Source organism: Chamaea fasciata, unplaced genomic scaffold, assembly GCF_029207755.1.
Source record: "Chamaea fasciata isolate MVZ Bird 193981 ecotype frontalis unplaced genomic scaffold, bChaFas1.0.hap1 SCAF_26, whole genome shotgun sequence".
Taxonomy (NCBI): Eukaryota; Metazoa; Chordata; class Aves; order Passeriformes; family Sylviidae; genus Chamaea; species Chamaea fasciata.
Window position 1 is genome coordinate 721,025 of NW_027094111.1, and position 14,563 is coordinate 735,587.

Sequence of the window (14,563 nt, forward strand, 5' to 3'; positions counted from 1 at the left end):
TAAAACACCTCGTGCTCTCTGGGCTGGCACTTAGGGAGGATTAGGGGAGGAAAAAGTGGTTTTCCTTTGACTCGCTCTCTCCCAGGCTGCAGCTCGCAGCCCACAAACAGGTGGTGTTAGTCCAGCCCCGAGAGATGATCCATTTCCTCCCAGACTGAGCCCAAATCCGGGCTCTGCTGCTGTCAGCAATGGAGCAACCATGGAAAAACCATAAACCCTCACACCTCCCTGAAAGTGAGAAGCCACGGGGAGCAGAGGGACCCGCGGGGCCGGCCCACGGGCGTCTCCCTGGTGCTCCACAGGCAGCTTTCCCTCAGCCTTCCTCCCGGGGCGGGTCCCCTGCGGCTCCTCCAGGCTGTGCCGGAGCCTGCTTGAGGCTCAGGAGAACAGGAGCCATGAGCTCCTCCCTGGGATGTTGTCCCTCTGCTCCTCCTGCCCAAGACACGACTGCCTGGCTTAACTTAGGAAAAGAATAAAGATTAATCAAATATGTTCGGGGTTTTTAGCAGGAAGAAGCGTGTTGGGTTCTGCCTTCCCCTGTTTTGAACAAGCCATCCTGATGCTAAGAGGGCTTTTCCCAACCTGGGCACGGGGAAAGGTCTGTGCAGGGACACCAGGTCCCCGCTGCCACCTGCCCTCCCCAGGCCCTCCCCTCCGAGCCCCGTGGCTGTCCCTTGCCTTGCCAAAGCCTTCTCATCCCGGTGGAAGCCCCCTCTCCCTGCCACCCACCATCATTCCCGGGATTCGGGGAGGAGGGCCGAGCTGTGCACGTCCTCCTCCTCTCGGAAGTAGGCGGGCTTTCCCTGCGAGCTGGGCGACTGCTGTGCTTTCACGGGGCAGTTGGCGACCATGTGGCTGATGCTCTGGCAGAAGTGGCACTTCTTGGGCTGCGGAGGGAGCTTGCACTCCTTGGCGTGGTGGTCCAGCCCGCCGCAGTTGTAGCACCTGTGCGAGGGGAGGAGAAATAAAATGAGGCGGGAGGATGCTGGGACCATGCCTGGGACCCATCTGGCTTCTTAGCCAGAGCTGGGCTCGGCCTTTGGGGTGAGTGGTGGCCCCAGGGCTGGTCCCTGCAGAGCTCCAGCACGGCCAGTTGGGGCTCACTGGTGCTGCTGGTACCCAGGAGATGGCAGCAAACCACTGCACTGAAGCCACAGGCGGGGACAAAACCAGGGTGTCGGGCCTTCCACCCCTCTGGCTCCGTCCGTGTCCTGGCTCCTGTGCCTCCAGACCCCGCTCCTGGGGTTACACTGCCCCGGGAACAGAAACAACTGACATCCCCAGCTGTCATCGTGTGGGTGGCTTCTCACCGGGCCGTGCCTTCCAGCACCGTCCCATGGGTGCCACCCTCACAGCAGAGCAGAGGGAGCTGCCGTGTGTCCATTTTAAATCCTGCATCCACGTAGGACGGCCACAGGCCTTTTCTCTTTCCTTTTCCTTCACGATTCCTTTCTGATTAATTTAAAAACCTCTTTATGAGAACAGCTGAGTGGGGTGGACAGCATCCACTGGGAAGACTGTGGTGAGGCATCCCCAGGCAGCCGGGATGGAGAGGATGGAAGAGGGGGATGAAGAGCTGGCCAGAAACTTGCCCCAGCGTTCCCATCCCAACCGAGGGAGACACTGTCAGGATGTCCAGCTATTTATTTCCTTCCCTCAAGGAAAGGCTTCTCCTGGAGAAATTCCCCCAGCCCAGCACGACTCCCCCGGCTCAGGGAGCGCTGCCCGGGGTGTCCCTGACCTCTGCCCCTTCCCTGCCCTTTCCCCACCGAGCTGCAGCTGCCACTCATTAACCCCGCGGGAAGGCGCTCTCCCAGCCCTGCCCAGCCCCGGGGTGCCCGGGCGGCTCCCGGTGCCCGCAGGGCCCAGCCCCGGCCCGGCCCTCACCGGTCTCCTTTGGACCTGCGCTTCTGCAGGCTCTTCCCTTTGGGCCTCCTCTCGCTGCCGATGCAGAAGACGCCCCCCGGGCCGGTCACCCGGATGGACTCCAAACCTTTGGATGATTTCTTGAAGGTGAACTCGACAGCTTCTCCCTCCTTCAGGCTGCGGAAACCCTCCATGTGCAGCTTGCTCTGGGGGGGTACAGGGAGAGGATGGGGGTCAGCACAGGGCTGGGCTGTTCTCCTGGCGCAGCACAAAGCCCTCCTGCGGCACAAGCGCTGCAAATGTCCCTCTCTGCCTGTCCTTTGATTTTGTTTTGTTTTTTAATACAAAAGAATCGCGAGGCTTTGCACAGTGATATGAACCCAGGTCGTGGCAGGCCCTGCAGCAAGGCCAGGAGGCTGGAAGCTCACCTCAGCTCAAGCCCTTTAACTGCCTGCCGTAATTAATTAAGCAGCCATTTGGCACAGGATTATCACTGCTGGGAGCTTCTCCCATTCCTCCCAGGAACACCACATCGGTTATCAGCACACAATCAAACCAGGGGAGCCAAGAAAAACCCGGGCTGGGGTGGGGGGTTGTGAGGTGACAGGAAAACCCGCTCCACTTCCAGGGGCTCTGTCCATTTCAGCAGAACAAATCCCTACGGAGCAGAGCTGGGTGAGGCAGCCGGCAATCCCCAACCCGCTGTGCCGAGAGCATCCCTCCCTCCCTGCCTGCTCTGCCCGGAGGCAGCAATTCCAGCTCGGCATTCCCGCAGCTCTGCTGGCGGAGCCGAAACGAGCACGAGCAACGAATTAAGGGGAATTTGCTGGCAGAGGGAGGAGCAGCTCCTGCCGGCTGGGGATTCCCAACGCCTGCGCGGCTGCAGCGCGACCCTGCATTTATGAATGGAGCATCTCCCCCATTCATGGCCCGGAGAGTTCCCATCACGTGGGCCGTGTTCTCCCATTCTTCCCGCACCGAGGAGCCTCGCTGTACGGGACAGGCAGGCTCGGGCTGCTCCATCTCCACTCCAAACCTCACCAGGAGCCGCGAGGAAGCGCACCGTGTAAAGCAGAGAGGGAAGAAACGGAGTTGTTGGGTCATAGGAGTGAACTTTCCTTGGCAGGGTCTTGTGGGATGTCCGTGGGCATGAGAGAAGTGGGAAAGCAGCAGAGCTCGAGGAACAACTCTCGAGAAGCCTTTTCCTGCTGCTTTTCCCCTTCCATTTCTGTGCCTGGGCTCCAGCTCAGGGTGGGACAGGCCCCATGTGCTGGCCCTGGAGCCCCTTGACTGCTGGGATGGGATCCCGAGTGGCCCCACGGGACCCTCCTTTGCTCCCTGACCTGCTCCTGCTGCCTAAAGGGAGAGCCAAACCTTACAGCGAGGTCCCAAACGACAACAAGGACATGGCAGAGTCTCACAGCCACCTCTGCCCACCCAGGGCAGTTCGAGCACCAGTTCCTGCCCCTGGCAAAGCCCCTCGGTGAGCAAACGCTGCTCCCCACCACCAATGCAGGAGCTCTGTGCCCAAAGCACCAGCACAACCCAGAGGGGCCTCAGCGCCCGGGATCAGCCACCCCCCTGCCCTGTCCCCAGCCTGCGGGGGGATCTGGGCAATGGGAGCTGCCCTGGACGGGGGATTTATCCCATTCCCACAGCAGCCCCAGGGGTTGGGGGGTAAGGAGGGGCTGAGCATCACTCCCTGGCACAGGAGGCAGCCGGGGACGAGGCCAAGCACCTCCCGTGGCTCCTCTCAGGGCGTTTACAGCCCCAGCTGGCCCAGCTGTGTTTACACTGCGGGGATGAAAACTCCCAGGCGCTCAGCCCTGAGCTCCGGGATAAAGCTGAGCCGTGCCAGGGGGGACCCCAGAGCACGGGCTGGGCCCCCCCAGCTCGGCCACACCTCGGGCACCCCTGCCCCACTGCCAGAGCCCGGCCCCCGCCACCCGTCACCCCCACTCCGAGGAAGAGGAGGGATGAGGCAGAAGCTGCCACAACATGATGGGGAAGCGATTTATTTTCCAGGAGCGGGTGAGGATGACAAGCACAGCCCCCCCCAGCCCCCTCCGCCAAAAGGCCAAAGGAAACGCCCTCTCCCCGGGGAAGGGGGGGGACAGAGGCTGGGGCGCCCCAGCTCTCCCCCCCCACCGCCACAGCCTTTTGATGTGAGCTGCAGAGTGGCTGGTGGTCCCTGCGCATCCCCCCTGCCCCCTTCCCAAAACACACACATTGCTGGCATTCCTCTGTTATCAGATAGGTAATCAAACTGCAGCCCATTGAATTAGCTGCATACCTCCTGCATCTGAAAGGAAGGGGCCCAGAGCCCCTGTCCCACACCACACACAAAGCCGGAGCCTTCCCAGGCCTCCACACACCCACACCCCCCCCAAAAAATAAAGAGAGGAAGGGGGGGATTGGAGCGAGCCGGGGATGCTGGGGATGAGGGGGAGCGCAGGGGAGGGCCAGGGCCGGGAGCCACCGGCCAGCGAGAACAAAGGGCCGGCGGCGGCCGCGCTCCCGCTGCCCAAATTCCAGGAGTTCCAGGCCCCGGCGGGGGGAGGAAGGGTGGCCGGCATGGCCGCGGGCCCTCTGACCCCCTCCAGCCCCTGCACACACCAGCGCTGTGCCCAGCTCGCCCTCTGGGCGCTGGGGTTTGGGCTCCGGGTCCCCTGGGGGAGCTGCGGGGTCACTCCTGGGGGGGATTGGTTTGGCTCCGGGGGCTGTAGGGTGGCCCTGGGCTCGGGGTCACGAAGCGTTGCCATCCCGAAAGAAGCGTAGCCCGACGCGAGCATTTCCTTGTGGTCATCGGGGCCCAGAGTCACCCGGTGGGACAGGGACAGAGCAGAGCTGGCCCAGCTTCACCCTGCGGCCCCCCCGGGCAGCACAGCGGGCACCTCTCCCCTCTCCCTCTCCCTCCCTCTCCCCATCCCCGGGTATTTACAGCACACAAAGACACAGCACGTGAGCACTGCCCACCCCCCGCACACGGCTGCCTTCATCCCTCCTCTTCCTCCCGCCCAGCAAACCCCTCCTCGCACATCCCGCATTTAGGCCCCTTTCCCGTCCTGAAGGGATGACACCGGGGGTGCCCCAAAGCCCAGCGCTGCCCCCCGAATCGCCGGGCCCCGGCTCAGCCCCACCCCGGAGGGGCTCGGCCGGCCCCGGGGTCACCATTGTCCCCGCGGCCTCCCCAGCGCGACACAAGGGGACGTTTATTCCCAGCCAGCCCCGGCCACTCAATCAAACCATCTTTGTGTCCAGCGGGGCCTGGGGCGGAGCAGCCGCCGCACCTCGGCTCTCCAGAGCCCTTTAAACCGAAATCCCTCGGAAAACGAGCCGGGCTGGGATGCCGGGGTGAGGCCAGCTGCAGGAACGCCGCTGGCAGTGCCAGGGCCACGGCTGAGCCCTGCCCGCAGCATTTCGGGCAGCCCAGCCCCTCTGCCGGCACTGCCAGTGCCTCAGCCTCCCCCACTCTGCAGGGCAGGGTCAGCAAGAACAGCCCAGGGATTGCTGAGCCCCGGGGGGACATGCCCCCATCACTGGGGTGACCTGTCCCTGCTGGTGACCTCCGGCTCAGCTGGCACCCGCAGCAGTGCCCCAGCCGCCATCCTCTGCCCCCCTCTGTCCCCAGAGCCACCGCCTCCCTGTCCCCTCTTGTTCTGCCCGTCAGCCCCCCCACATGTCCCGGCCACCTTCACCCCACCACGACCCCCCAGGACCCGTCCCGGGGGAGCAGCCCCAGCCCAGGGGCTCAGGTGTGGCACAGCCCCGGTGGGGGGTGGCTGCAGGGGCTGACACTTGCCCGATTCTCGAGGCTCCTCCTGTCGCCACTGACGGTGCCACGGCAATCGCGGGGCTGCGGGGCCTCAGCCCAGCCCCGGCAGAGCAGTTCTCCCCTCGGTTGGGCCCTGCTCCACGGCAAACTGCCCCCGAAGGAGATTTCGGCAGGGCTGGCCTCTGCCAGCACGGAGCAGTGACAGCAGGGAAATGTCCCTCCGCCTTCACAGCCTGAGCCTGGCTCGGTCCCTGTCCCCAAAAGGCGAAGCCTTTCGCTGTCCCCAGATCACGCGGCAAATCTTTCCCCGGTGCCAGAGGCTCCGGGGTCTCTGCCGGTGCTGGGTTTTGGCTCAGGAGTGAAGGGCTTGGAGCAGGAACCCCCCGGTCCCCTCCTGCAGCTCCGAGCCCCCACAAACGGGGGGATGTGCTTGGGAAAGGGGGGTCCCGCCTCAGCCCCGGGGGCTGCTGCCGGGATAAGGAGGGCGATGCCTTCGGAGCCCTCGGGAGAGCACGGAGGATTTAACAGAACATTACCAAGGCTTTCCACTGGCTCCCTCACCGTCATCTGGTGCAACGTCCCCAAGGACCCCTACCAGCTAAAATCAAAACAAAGGCACTTCCCTGCCCAAGTAACTGTGTTTGCTCTTCATTTTCCACCACAAGTCCGCAAAATTAAACTCTCGATACCAATTCCGGGGGGGGGGGGGGGGGGGGGGAAGAGGCATCTGCCACAGAGTTTAATCCTTCAGTTTCCTCTCCGAAATCCTTTTAGCCCCTTTGGTTGTATTTTTTCCCCCACCAAAACCCTCCTGCACTTCCCAGGGCAGCTAATTGGGATCAGCGGCTGAGTATTAATTTTGTGCTCCCGTCTTAAAGCAGGAACACGGCCCGGAGCAGCCGACAAGGATCTCAGCTCCGTCCCGCTTGTTCTCAGGGGTAAGGGATCAGGGAAAAGGAAACGGCGGAGCTGGGAGTGGGGGCGGCAGGGGACACGGGCTCCGTCCCAGCCCGCCCCGCTCCATCCCGGCAGCAATCCCATTCATTTGGGCCATTTTATCTAGGAGACCATTCCAGGGTGTTTTCTCTCCCTGGGGCAGGGAGGGGGAGCTGGGGGAAGGGATGTGCCTGCGGCCATCAGTTAATCTTTAGACAGAGACAGGAGGCTTTTTTTGTGTGTGTGAGCGTCTTGAGGGAGTTTCAGGGGTGGAATAAAGCCACTCTCTTTCAGTATTTCCCATCGGGACGCGGCGCACAAGCGGCGCAATACAATTTCATTCCAGCGGTTATTTAATTAAAAAAAAAAAAACAAAACAACTCACAAAATAAACAAAACCAAAAAAAAATTGCTACTACCCCTCTCCTCCTGAAAAAAAAAAAAAAAAAAAAAAAAAAAAGAAGAAGCAGAGATTCCAACGGGCATTTCTACCCCAGGGGATCTCTGCGGGGGTTCCCGGCTCGTTGCAGGGGGGGTTGGACTAAATGCCCTTTAAAGGTCCCTTCCATCCCAAACGGATCTGTGAATCCGCGATCTGTTCCCCGGGGATGGGCAGCTCTGGTGCCGGGCTGGGGGTGACCCCGGTCCCGCGGCGGTGCTGCCCAGGGGGAGCAGGAAAAGCCAAATATCGCACGTGTGTCCCTCCAGGAGCCCCAGAGCTCCAACGCACCGACCCAAAGAGCTGCTGAGAGGATTCCCCGTCCCTCGCTGCCCCCCAGCTCTGCACAACCCAAACCCCCGCTCGGATCCTGCCCCGCAGCCCAGCCCTGGGCAAAGGCAGCAGGGAAAGGCTGGATGCTGCTCCCTGACAGAGAAACCTTCCCTCGAGCCTTTCCTGCACACTCAGGGATGGAGCTGCCTCCAAACACGATTTTTTTTTTCCCCTCAAGACCTCACGTCATGATCACGTGGATGATTATTTTAATTTTCCTGACCGCACGCACGGGGTGGCACAGGCAGGTGACAGCCCAGGTGGGCTCCGCCAAAACCCGGCTCCGAACGGCCACTTCCACCCCCCTGGTCCCAGCCCATCCCCTCCCCCTGCCCGGCCGAGCTGCTCCGACCCTCCCGAGGCTCCCGGGGCCGGGGGTCACAGGGGACAGGAGCCCCTCCCGGGCTGGGACGTGCCCGACAAGTGCCACCCTGCCCTGGGCACTGAGGGAGGCCCGAGTGCCACATCCCAGCCCCAGCAGGTCCCAGTCACGGGCACAGCTTTATGTCCCTGCAAGGACACGCAGGATCAAGTCAGGGAGACGCCAGAGACCAAACACAGCAGCCACGGGTGCCCACGGTGCCCAGAATTCGTTGCTGAAATCATGAAAAGGAATAAAAAACCCCCAACTAATTGCATTCATCAAGGATTTAGACCTGCTGGCTTGGAGAAACGCTTGGAAATGCAGAGCCAAGCTGTGGAGAGCAACGATCTCCAGGCACTGGAAATCCTCTTTCCTGCTGCCCTCAGCCAGACCCCAACCCCAAATCCCAGCCCCAAATCTCAGCACTGCTCCTCCAGCTCACAACCAGTGGCACCCAGCCTTGATTTTCTCCTTTCCCTCTTTCCATGTTGCCTTCCCAGGCAGCTCCACACTCCTATAGGGGATGCTCAGAGCCCGGGAGCCGCATCCCGAGGGGACCACTGCACCTTCGGGGGTCTGCGCCATCACCAGCCCAATTTCTGCCACCTCAAGACCCCCAGCTGCTCAGGGGGTGCTGCTCAGCCCTTCGCCTCCCCGGGGCGATCTGCTGTGCTCCCCTCTGCTTCATCCCTCCTGCCTCCTCAGAGCCCCCAAATGAATCCATCTCCAGTGTCCAAGGGAGGCATTTGAACCCAAATGCCTCATTTTTAGCTCACAATGCGAGGGAAAGGCAGCCCCAAGGAGCCCTGTTAGTCTCCTGTCCTGCCGAGATTTTAATCTCTTTGTGATCAGATAAAGGCAGAGGGAGATGGAGACGCGCTCCCTGCAGAGAGGGGCCATTCAGACCTGGTTCCTGTAATAAAGTGATTTAATAGATCTAAAGAGGCCAATTCCCTTCTTTCTCCCACAATTACTTCCTGTGGGTCATCATTCACATATGTAAATGAAGAGGGGAAGAAGGAGCGGGTTTTGGAGTGTAAAGCCCCAAAGATGATTTGGGGCGCCGGGCACAGCGAGCCCTGAGCGTTGCCCGCCCTGGTTCTGGTGGCTTTTGCCCTCGCAGCCCTGACTCCCTCCCTCCCCGGGAGCGGAGCCGACACGGGCCCTTCGGGAAGCGCTCCCAAACGTCGGGATCGGGACAAGGACCCGATTCCCTGCACGCCACCCAAAAGCAGCGAGGCCGCGGTGGGAGCAGGAGCTGATCCCTCCCCGAGGGGAGGCCGCTGCCGGGATGTTCCGCTGGGGAGAGGACACCGGCAGCACCTCCGGCTGTTTCCGCAGCAGGGCAGAGACTTTGTGCCACCAGTCAGAGGAGCAGGAGGAGGAACCCGACCCGGAGGAGAAGAATTCTCCATCAGCCCAAAGCTTCTGGTGGTGCAAAGCCCTTTGCTGCAGCAGGGGAACCCCCGGCCCTTCTGCTACCCCAAAAAAGCCACTTTTCCCCAGAGCTCCCTGTCTTTCCCCAGAGCTCCCCGTATTTCCCCAGAGCTCCCCGTATTTCCCCAGAGCTCCCCGCATTTCCCCAGAGCTCCCTGCATTTCCCCAGAGCTCCCCGTCTTTCCCCAGAGCTCCCCGTATTTCCCCCAGAGCTCCCTGTCTTTCCCCAGAGCTCCCTGCATTTCCCCAGAGCTCCCCGTATTTCCCCAGAGCTCCCCGTATTTCCCCAGAGCTCCCTGTCTTTCCCCAGAGCTCCCTGCATTTCCCCAGAGCTCCCCGTATTTCCCAGAGCTCCCCGTATTTCCCCAGAGCTCCCTGTCTTTCCCCAGAGCTCCCCGTATTTCCCCAGAGCTCCCTGTCTTTCCCCAGAGCTCCCCGTATTTCCCCAGAGCTCCCCGTATTTCCCAGAGCTCCCCGTATTTCCCCAGAACTCCCTGTCTTTCCCCAGAGCTCCCCGCATTTCCCCCAGCGCTCCCCGCATTTCCCCAGAGCTCCCTGTCTTTCCCCAGAGCTCCCTGTCTTTCCCCAGAGCTCCCCGTATTTCCCCAGCGCTCCCCGCATTTCCCAGAACTCCCTGTCTTTCCCCAGAGCTCCCTGTCTTTCCCCAGAGCTCCCCGTATTTCCCCAGAGCTCCCTGTCTTTCCCCAGAGCTCCCCGTATTTCCCCAGAGCTCCCCGTATTTCCCCAGAGCTCCCCGTATTTCCCCAGAACTCCCTGTCTTTCCCCAGAGCTCCCCGTATTTCCCCAGCGCTCCCCGCATTTCCCCAGAGCTCCCCGTATTTCCCCAGAGCTCCCTGTCATTTCCCAACGCTGCAATCTCGGGGTTCCCACGGTTCCCCGGCCTTAGAAACTGGCGGCAGCTGGAGGCTGCGGGTCTCTCCGGGCAGTGGGATGCTCCCGACAGAGACACCCCGGCTAATTCTCTTCCCCTGCAGGAATGTGAGCGAGAGCAATCAGGAAACCAGACTGTCTGGGGGCAATAAACCCCCCGAGAAGGGCGGGAGGCTCTCCCCGGGAGCGCTGGGTCCCCGCTGTGCCACACTGAGATGCAAAGGCCCATTTGCTCTCTGGAGAATATCGGGATCTGTTTTCCCCTGGCTGATTTTGGAGCCCTTGACTCCCAAACCAGCTGTGCCCGGCATAGGAGCTCCTCCCCAGGCGCTTTGCCCGTGCCACAGCCGAGGGAGAAGGGATTCGGATCTCCCCTGGCCATCATTAGCCCAACGCCAGGTTGCCAGTCCTGCCTGGACAGGGAGTGAGCGAGCCCCGGGAACTCCAGGAGCTCCCCACAGCCCCGGGGCTCAGTCCTGCACCGCAGCCCACAGGACGGACCCACTCTGGGGGGCTGTGGGCCCGTGAGGAGCAGCAGCCACGGAAGGCGGCTGCTCCGGGGACTGCCTAGGGCCGGCACCGCGGTGCCACCCTCAATCCTGCGCACAAACCGCGGAGTTTGCTCCAAAGACACCCGGTCCCCTCGGCTGGGGCTCACCGTGCCCACCAGCCCCACGGCACCACACAGAGCCCCGTCCACACGAGCCGGCGCCGAGGCCCACATCCCCTCCCAGCCGGTTTTGGGCACCATCTCCAAACCCCTTCCCCAGCCCCCGGGGGGTTCTCCCGGCAGAGCCTTCCCCGGGATCCGGGGCGTTCAAGGAACTTCGGCCCCTAATCCACGACTTCCCTCGGTACAGAGGCCCCGACACGCGTGGGGCTGCCCCGTTCGGCGAGGTCAAACCCGGACACGGGGCTGTCACCGTCACACGGGATCCGCAGGACACAAACCCGACCCCTTTGTGCCACCCGCGGCCGGGACAAAGGGCGCGGCCAGAGACCCCCGGTCCCGGGATGGGGCTCCAGCGGCGAACTCGCCGTGCCGCACCCCAGCCAGGCTCGGGGCTCCCGGCAGCGGTACCGGGGGTAACGCCGGGTCCCCCCGAGGGCGAGCGGCGTCCCGGCTGCGGCGCATCCCGCGGGCACCTGCTCCCCCCGCCCCGCCCCGAGGGGCTCCTCGGGGAACGAGCACGGCAAAACGAAATCCCTGGCGATCGGCCTGCAGGGCCGGCCCCCGGAGAGGAGCCCCGGCCGCGGCCGTGCCTGCCCTTCCACCGCCCGGGGGCCGCGGCCGGAGCCCGGGCGGGGGGAGCCGGCGGGGGGCCCCCATCCCACCTCCGTCCCCCGGAGGCCCCACGCGGCCCCGGGCCCGTACCTGGTGCACGAAGACATCGACGGGGGAGTCCAGGGTGGCGCCGCCCTTGGCGGTCATGGAGAGGAAGCCGAAGCCCATGCGGACGTTGAACCATTTACAGATGCCGGAGCCGTGCAGGGGCTGGGACTCGTTCTCGGCCTTGGGCGAGTCCCCGGCCGGCTCCTCGCCCGGCTTCGCACCTGGCGAGAGACCCACGGAGCCGCTGAGCCGCGGGGCTGGGGGAGCCGCGGGTGCCCCCCGGCCCAGCCGCCCCGCCCGCACGGGAACCCCAAACCCTGCTCGGGCTGCCCTGCCTGGAAAACGCCAAAAAAATCCCCAACCCCCCAAAAAATCAACAGAGAGGCGAGCTCTGCCTCCACGTGTGCGCGGGGAGCACCCCGGGAAACGAAGGCAGCTCCTGCCAGCACGACCCAGGCGGTGTGTGGCGTGGGAGCCCTAAATCCGTTTCTCCCTCAAAAACGTTCAAAACGAAGAAAAAAAAAAATTAAATATCGCAGACAAACACACAGAAAGACCAAACGAACAACGAAAAAATAGCCAAATTAGTTTCTCTAAAATAAAAATATTTTAACAAATTTTTTTTAAAAAAGGAGGAAAACTCTTCCAAAACACCAACCCGAAACCCCCCTGCCCCCAGCAAGCCACGATGGAGAGACTCTCCCTTGCCGTCAGCATCTCCCCCTTGCACCGTCCCACCCCCGCTCCCAAACACCCCCAGCAGCCACCAGCGGCCCCAAACTTGTGGGGTCATCCTGGGGCTGGAGGGGGGATGAAAAACCCCCGATAAATCCCCCCTGCGAGCCCCCGGCGCTGCGCGGGGCAGAGGGGCCCGGCGGGCCCGGCCGCGCCGCCGGGGCGCAGCGGGACTGGGTGGGCCGGGCTCGGGGGGGTCCCTGCGCCCCCCAGCCGGGCTCTGCCGCCGTTATTAATAATCGCGGAGCCGAGGCGGGCTGCGACAATAATATAACTTAACCTGCAAACTGCTGGTTGGAAACAGACCCCATCCCGACACTCGCTTGCAAATTCCGAGTTGTGGCTGTTACCGCCTCCTCCCTCCTCCTCCTCGGCCAGCTTTGAGGGTATCAGGCCAGCCAAAAAAAAAAAAAAGGAAAAAAAAAAAAAAAGAGGAAAAAAAAAAAAAAAAACAACAAAAAAACCCAGCTTAGACCCCGCCGGGAGGGAGCCGGGAGAGGTTTGACTCCATCTTCACTCCAACAATAGGGGTGGGAGGGAGCGGGAGGGTTTTTTTCAAAGGCTCCCAAATTCTCGCAGACAATAGCAGCCCCCGCCCCCCCCCCCCAGGACCCACCCGCGGGGCCGGGGGGCGCCGGGCCCTGCTCCGCCATCCCGTCCCCACGTGATCCTAATTAACCCCCCCCGCTAATAGCGACACATTCCGGGAGGGATTTGCGGGGGGGGGGGTTGTGCGGCTTGACCCCCCCCCCCCCACACTTAGGGCACTGAGGGGCGAGGCCACCTGTCAAGGCAAGAGGTGACACCCGGGGAGGGGGGGCTGGAGGTGGGACCCCCCGGACATCAGGGGGAGCTTCCACGTCGTTTCTCCGCGCCCCCTCCCCAGGAGCGGAGCCACCTGCGACCCGGTGGGACGGGGGAACCGAGGCGGGGGCGGCTTCCCGGGACCTTCCTGCGCCCCCAGCGCCAGCCCGTGTCCCGCCAGCGGGGACCGTGGCACCCCCGGGAGCCGGCGGTGCCGGGGCGGGGTCGGGGCCCGGCGCCCCCCGGGCCGGGCGGGGACAAAGGGCGAGTGACCAGCGGCTCCATTTCCGGCGGCGGACAATGCCCCGGCCGCGGGGGCACAGCGCCGCCCGCCGCCCCGCCCGGGCTGTGCCGGGGGTCCCCCCGCGCCGCCCCCGAACCGGGGCCGGCCGCCCGTGCCCCCCAAAGGGGAGCCGGGCCCGGGGGGGTCGCGTCTGCGCCCACCGCCGCCGCCCCACGCGGGGCCGGTCCCGCGTGGTGTCACCCAGCGGAGCATCGGCGGGGCACCGCGGGGTCACCGGGCGCTGAGGGACCTCGGGGACACCCTCGGGGACACCCCCGGGGACACCCCCGGGGACACCCCCGGGGACACCCCCGGGCCGGGCCGGGGCCGGCGGGGAAATCCCGCGTGGGGAACCCCCGCGCGAGGCTCCGCCGCCCGCGGCCGCGGCCGCTGTTCGCGGTGCTGAAGCGCCGGCCCTGTCCAGGGTCCTGGCGGCGCCCTTCGTCCTCCTGCTCTTCCTCTTCCTCCTCCCGCTGCTCCTCCTCCAGCCCTGCCCGCCCCACAGCCGCGGACTCCCCACAGAGCCCAGCAGCCCCGCTGGGCCGCGCCGACGGGCGGCAAAGGAGGAGAGAGAGGAGGGAGAGGAGGAAGAAGATGGTTTTTCCTCTGTGAAAGCACCCGCCGGGTGAGCTGCTGGGGGCTCCCCAGCCCGCCAGGACCCTGGGCGGGACACAGGGGCAGCGGGAGGTGCCACGAGTCCCCCCCACACGGTGTCACAGCGCGTCCCCTCCCCTGCACGGGCACGAACCGGGCTGGGCAGGAAAGGCCACTGGCCTCTCGTGGTCACTCCTGAGCCGACTCCCCAGAGCCAAGGGGCAGCAGGAGGAGGGAAGGGCCCGGCCAGCGTTTGCTGCGGGGTCCCCGCTCCCATCCCCATCTCCGAGCAGGCTCCGGCGGCCGCAGAACTCGCAGCCCAGGACGGGGCTGGTGTCACTCTCGGCAGGAAGGAAACCGCGGGGCCTGTCCGTGCCCACGCTCCCCTCTCCGCCGGCACTCCCGGCCGGCTCGGGCGGCCATCCGGGATCATCCCGGGAGCAGGAGAGCGTCTGGCCCCCTCTCCTGGCTGCAAGCCTTTATCCTCCTTTTCCTCCCGGCTCTGGGATAACTGGGGCAAGAGGGGAGAAAATAACCCACCCTCCACGTGGCTCCAGCCCTCTCAGCTCATCCCTGCTGCCATCCCATCTCCTTCCCAGTTTCCCCAGTTTCCCTCGGGGGTTGCTGAGGGCGCAGCCTGCACGTTCTGCTCCCCTGCAGAGGTGTGAGGGCGCGGGAGAAGGATGTGCCGAGGAATGAGCTCCTGTTTCCCCCACAAGGAATCCTTCAGGAAACAAACCACACCCCGCAGCAGCGTCCCCCTCCAGCCCCTT

At 64.0% G+C, this 14,563-nt stretch overlaps 1 protein-coding gene across 1 annotated transcript; it reads right to left on the minus strand.

The window, feature by feature from the left end:
* Window positions 1–731: 731 nt before the first annotated feature.
* On the minus strand, window positions 732–12,479 carry LIN28A (lin-28 homolog A). Its single transcript, XM_066204735.1, has 4 exons — window positions 12,390–12,479; window positions 11,417–11,595; window positions 1,888–2,072; window positions 732–945 (listed from the first exon to the last, which is right to left on the minus strand). Exons 1-4 carry the CDS (start codon window positions 12,418–12,420, stop codon window positions 732–734), a joined length of 609 nt encoding a protein of 202 aa, XP_066060832.1. The 5' UTR covers window positions 12,421–12,479.
* Window positions 12,480–14,563: the final 2,084 nt, after the last annotated feature.

What these genes read in the sequence shown, in the direction of transcription:
- LIN28A (XM_066204735.1), bottom strand. Translation starts at nt 12,420, where the DNA reads ATGGGGTCTGTTTCCAACCAGCAGTTTGCAG. An exon ending in TCGATGTCTTCGTGCACCAG is followed by an intron (nt 2,073 to 11,416) that starts GTACGGGCCCGG and finishes GTACCCCCCCAG; the next exon opens with AGCAAGCTGCACATGGAGGG. An exon ending in CGCAGGTCCAAAGGAGACCG is followed by an intron (nt 946 to 1,887) that starts GTGAGGGCCGGG and finishes CCCCTCGCACAG; the next exon opens with GTGCTACAACTGCGGCGGGC.